Source organism: Ruditapes philippinarum, unplaced genomic scaffold (genome assembly GCF_026571515.1).
Source record: "Ruditapes philippinarum isolate M1 unplaced genomic scaffold, ASM2657151v2 ctg2365_1_1_1_1, whole genome shotgun sequence".
Taxonomy (NCBI): Eukaryota; Metazoa; Mollusca; class Bivalvia; order Venerida; family Veneridae; genus Ruditapes; species Ruditapes philippinarum.
The window spans coordinates 136301-142328 of record NW_026858677.1 but is presented as its reverse complement, the minus strand read 5'-3'; the positions used below and the strand labels follow the sequence as shown (position 1 = coordinate 142328).

The 6028-nt window shown below is 32.6% G+C and overlaps 1 protein-coding gene across 1 annotated transcript; it reads left to right on the top strand.

Annotated features, from left to right (window-relative positions):
* On the top strand, positions 1 to 2477 carry LOC132753926 (uncharacterized). Its single transcript, XM_060744483.1, has 2 exons — positions 1 to 349; positions 871 to 2477. Exons 1-2 carry the CDS (start codon positions 4 to 6, stop codon positions 2475 to 2477), a joined length of 1953 nt encoding a protein of 650 aa, XP_060600466.1. The 5' UTR covers positions 1 to 3.
* Positions 2478 to 6028: the final 3551 nt, after the last annotated feature.

Here is a 6028-nt window from a genome sequence, read left to right as displayed (position 1 = left end):
TATATGGAAAGACAAATGGGGACGATAATTAAAATACAGAATATCTCAAAGACTAAAAAGAGTCTCGGACTTTTTGTGATCGTTTCTACAGTGTGTTTCTTGGTGTATTTTAATGAATATAGAGTTTCCGAAATAGAATTGAAACCGTGCAAATTGATGACGCTTAACCCATGGGACGAGTCTCTCAAACCCTTTATGAAGAATAAGCCACCAATTATTTGTTCAAATCGAGAACAACTAATGTTTGTTGACAATGGATTACTACAATTTAATGAGACGGTGATGGAAAAATATCAGATAGACACAAGATATGTGAAATGTTTTTACAGTAACTTAAAGGGAGACACAGGCAAAATTTTCATTTCTTAGTTTTGAATTTTTCATTCATTATTCTGTAAATGCCCTCAAAATGAATATATTAGACAGTCAAAGAAACAAAACTTTTCTCCATATAAAGAATAAAATGGTGGTTTCCTAACTTGACCCGCGTGGGTCAGGTTAGAGCGCTAGATTTTCACAATAGTTGTCAAAGTGGACTCTAGAAACATTAAAGAACATGTTAAATGAATGACTTAGGCTTGTTTCAATCATACAATATCCACAATATCTGTTATTGTAACTTCAAGGGTTTGTTCAAGTCACCTGACTTGTTATAAAACTATTTGGTGATTCCATTGGCGTGTGAATTTTGTTCAACATATATAGATATATTTACGCTTCAAACCCAAAATATATAGAATTAAAACAAAAATTCATGCTGAAACTTCAGGAAAAGTCATTTTAGCGTGATTTGAGTGCATAAGATCATTTTAATATTTTTGTCATTATTTTGCCTGAATATCCCTTTAAAAAGAAATGGTGGAGATAAAGACGTTATATTCGAAGATGAGGTTAAATTTGTTGCTCCGATTTTCATTAAAAGTCATGTGTTTCGTGTGCGCTGTGTTGATGTGAATGATAATGAATTTTACGATTATTTACACTTTAATCCTGTCTGGAACAATGATGCTAAAATGGCAGACGATGTTGAAGATGAGAGCGAAAGTAAGCTCAGTGTGATCATAGTTGGAATCGATTCTGTTTCACGTTCGCATGCTATTCGTAATCTACCAAAGTCTTATAGGTTTTTGTTAGAAGAATTCCATGCCTACGATTTTGAGGGTTACAGTAAAGTTGGTGAAAATACAGGTCCAAATATATTTCCTTTATTAACTGGTCAGTCAAATAGAAATTTCCCGTTTGTGCTTCATTTGCGAAAACATGCAGATGCTCTACCCCTTCTATGGAACGAAAAAGTTGTAAAGAATAATTTCGCGACATTCTTTGCTGAAGACGGAAACGACATTGCAGTTTTTTCAGGGACTGGAAAAAGCGGATTTAAGGATCAACCCACGGACTTCTATTTTCGTCCATTCGGTCTGGGAACGCGTACGTTTGAGCCAATGATAATTGATCTACTAGGAAAAGCCTCTGAATTTTGCTATGGTACAGATAACTATTTAGAATTAGAAATAGAATATATGAAAGGTTTTTTAATGAGGTATAATCAAAGTAAACGAAAGTATGCATTCATATGGAATAATCAAGCCAGTCACGAGTCTTTCACAACATTACAACACGAGGATAACCGATTATTAGAGTTTCTTAAATGGATGCATTACACAAACCAAACGAAGAATGCCATATTGATACTTTTAAGTGATCATGGGTACCGTACTGGTGGTTCTTCGCTTACACACATTGGCAGGGCCGAAAATAACAAACCATGGCTAATGGTACACGTACCTGAATATTTGAAAAGAAAATATAGTTGGATACATGAAACAATGTTACAAAACACTAAACGACTTCTCTCTATTTATGATATATATGAAACCACATTCGATTTAGTTCATGATGTTGCCTTCACCAAACAAAAGAACACAAGCATGATCGGTAATATCATTAGAAGGAATATTTTCTATGAGATTCCTCGCGAACGAACATGTCTTGACGCCGGTATTGAAAAAAGGTATTGCATGTGCGATGACAAAATGCCTGTGTCCACCGACAATGGATTTATTTATTCTTTAGCCAAGTTTCTTGTCAACGAAATAAATAATATTTTATCAAAATATCAAGGTGAATGTACTATCCTCTCTCTTCATAATGTAACAGAAGCATCTGTTACGTACTCTGTGAGTGATAAGGACACCTTTGGTCGAATACCAAATGCTCCTAAAGGAATACTTGATAAATTACTATCAAATTTTAATACGAAACAAGACCAGACTGGTCGCTATTTCATTTTGTTTCATACGAATCATGGAAACGCTTTATTTGAAGGAACTGTCGACTATGTACCATATGAGAGGAAAGAAATGACGATGATTGAAGAACCGTTCCGATTAGATAGATATGGTAACCAATCATATTGTGTAGACGATTCATTAATAAAACCTTTTTGTTATTGTAAGAACTTCAAACAGCACTTATGACTGTTAAGTTATTAATAAATTAAATGTCCAAAAATGCATTTTTATAGTTTTATTGGCTTGCAGCCACGGCTGCAAGCCATTTCATATGGAAAACTTGTTCCGGTTAGGTGGTTTCCTGCTTACATCTGTTGGTGCATGATTGAACGGGTAACCATCTGCAATCGTGCCAATCGCAACCTTTCGGCCTTTTCCGTCACTCTTCGGATTAATGATAATAGCCGATGTAGTTCCGATTGCAATAGTGACAATTCGGGCGATTCCGTCATACTAAGTAATATAACGGAAATCTAAGCTATTTTAGTTACTTCGGTAATCCCAGTTTGTTTATATAAATAGGATTTCTATTTTTACTTGATTACCGTAATAAATTATAAACGAAATTGTTCCGTTTCAATTGTTTTTCAAGACGCAAAAGTTAGTTTCTTTTATAATTGTTTTTTGTCTGTATCAGTTTTATACAATAGAGAATGGTAGTAGTATTCCGTCTTCAAAGGGTGGTCCTGCATGATCGAGTTATATTTAGATCTACTGAACTGGTGAGGTAATCTAAATAGCCCATGCATATCATTAACCTTAATTACCACATAGCGCATCGTCTATTTGTGATCGTGTAACATAGTTGATACATGTATGCTTCTTAATTAGTGCATTTACTTGTCTATAAAGCAAAGGAATGATTTCGCTGCGAAAAAGGGGAAATGAAATGTGCACACTTGTTTTCCTTCAGACTTCAGTATCACGTTAGTATTTTTACGATTGATCATTTTCTTCATTAGTTTTATACAATAGAGATAAGAGAACTAAATAACGTAAATACCGTTTAAAAAAAAAAAAATGTGATAATAAATTGAAACAAAAAAAAAACCATTTTAAAGGGTTGGGATGAAGGCACAACTGTGCAAGCCTTTCCTTTTAAAAGGAAACTTTATTTTTAAAATTGTATTACTAAAAACCTTAAAAGAGTTAGATAAAGGTGTCACAGGGTAGAATTAATAATAAAAACTCCTGGCGTAGGTTCGTCAATTTAATATAAGACGAAGATAAAGCCTAAAAACATAAATACATGATTATAATACAAGTTAATTAAAACATACATAAAATACAACAATACAACAATTGAACGATGCAAATAAGAATTATTTCAAGTAAAGGAATCAAATGAAAATAATCTTACCACAGCGTCTCAATACAAAAAGTAAATAACTTAATAATAAGTTATTTCCAAAAATTCTATTAAATAAACTTATAAAATTTATGTACTAAGTAGAACTGTATATCTTAACTCGTAAGAGCATAAAGACGAAGTGAAGTGAAGAAGGAAAGTTTGCAGGAATTTGGAATAAAGGAAATGTTAAAAAACAATCTGAAACTTTCTCTCAAAGCTCTTTCATACAAGGTACAAAACGATTGGACATACAAAAACAGTTCACAAAATTGCACGAGATACAGACATAATTGAATTGTTTCGGCTGTTTCCGTGAATTTCTGCTGATAAGCGTACATTACGGACCCATCCAATACAATAGCAAACGATAACAGACGCCACGGAGACAAACGATAATCGACGCATGCGCGGACATTAAGAATACTTTTCCCGCGACTAAATGACGAACAGTGCACGGCAAAATGAACAATCTACATAATAAATAAAACGACCCGTGACAAAGAAATAAGTTTCAGGCTTATCAAACTTTAATAAATATTTACCGATTAATGTTATGTAATGTAAAATTAATTTTAAAATGTGATATTAAGGTCATTTATTTTGCCAAAAATGGCCAAGTTATAGAATACTAGTAATCTCCCCTTGATCATCAAGAACTATAAATAGTAATTTTGTTTCTGGTGATTTATGGGTACATGTAATTATTTTATGGTAATTTCTCCATTATTGGGAAGACAAGAACGCCTGTTCCATTAAGTAGAGGCATGCATTTAATTTAGTAGCAACCTGGTTACGGATGAAGATCCTTTTATCGCTTGAACCTTGCCAACATAGACTATGAGCTGAATGTCTTTACCGCATTATTTAAATCATTTTTGTCACTGATAGCAGTTAACACGCAGCTTTGATGGGCAAGTGATTTGAAGTCAATGACCCAAAGAACCCCATAACCCCAATCTCCCTTAAGCGAGTTCAATTAGATAACACGTTTCGTCGCTTCTGGCGGTATCGAGTTTCGACATGTCATAGATTTATTTCAAGTCGATTAATTGACCCGTAACCGAAACCAATACATGATCATAATAGTTGATTTGCTGTCAACTAGATTACCTCTTTTGATATTAATATAACTGTTATTATTGGCGGTCTCGTGTTTCACACAAAACGAAATTGAAAATTATTACTTTCAAAACAGTCATTCGAAAATATCTACTAGATATTACTGCCCTCTTAAAATATTAAAAAAATCTTTTCTTTAAATATATAAGAGTTTCATCAGCCAATTTCAAATTTTCAATCATCATTATGCTTCTCCTCTGTTTGAAGTGTCCGTCTATAACAAATGCTGCAGAAATGTTAGGACTACATCATTTACACAATTATGTAAGTTGCCCCAATAGCTATATTAATGACATCCTTCATACGAATTCATAATTTTTATACTTTTATTCCCAATCAGTACTGGGACATACTATATAGTATGTCCCAGATCAGTACTAGAATTCAGAACTGTTGTTTTTGCTGCCGTTGCTACTGTTGTTGTTGTTGTCGTGTTGTATTATAACATGTATATTATTTTACGAATTATTAAACAATGATTTTCAAATAACCTAAAATACAAGGATGGCTGTCTTATATTTTTCTTTTTCAGTTCAATAATTACGACTTGAAAACACCTTCCTATTAAACCGGAAACCATTATATAAATCTACAGTTATGTACAATATTTGTAACCAAACCGCTAGTGTATGAAACCAAGGAAGCATTATATAAGTTGATTTTAACAAAATATGATACCAATTCTTTAATATATGGTAACAAAGTAGCAACCAGATATCTAATAATATGAAAAAGGCAGCTCGATGTACTTTTAACGTGAAATAGTATGAAATAATCGCTCATTTTTATTTCAAATGCAGTGACGAGTACGTGTTAAATATGGCTCCGCCCCTGTCGTTAAATGAATAACGAGTTTTGAAAACGTTGATTAAACTTTGTTTATTTTATTTCACTCTATAATTTTTCAAGCGAATTAAAGATTATTAAAAGTGAAATAAACGTAAAACTTAAAATGTTTGCGACATTAAGGTATGAGACCCCTAATGAGCACTATAAGGAACTATAAAATTGACAACATAGGTCAGTTATATACCTTTAAAGACACAAGAATGCAAAATTTAAACAAAGTTTACCGTATGTTTTTACGAGTTATGAAGATTTTTCTAAAGTAAAACTTGGCTAATAGAAGGGCTCTTTTTCAGAAATGAGAAACTCTAATTATTCTATTATATAATAATTATGTAATAATGTTTTCCTATAGAAAATATTTTAGAAACAAATAATAGCATTCAGCTAACAAATGACCCAGCAAAATTATTTTTTCTAC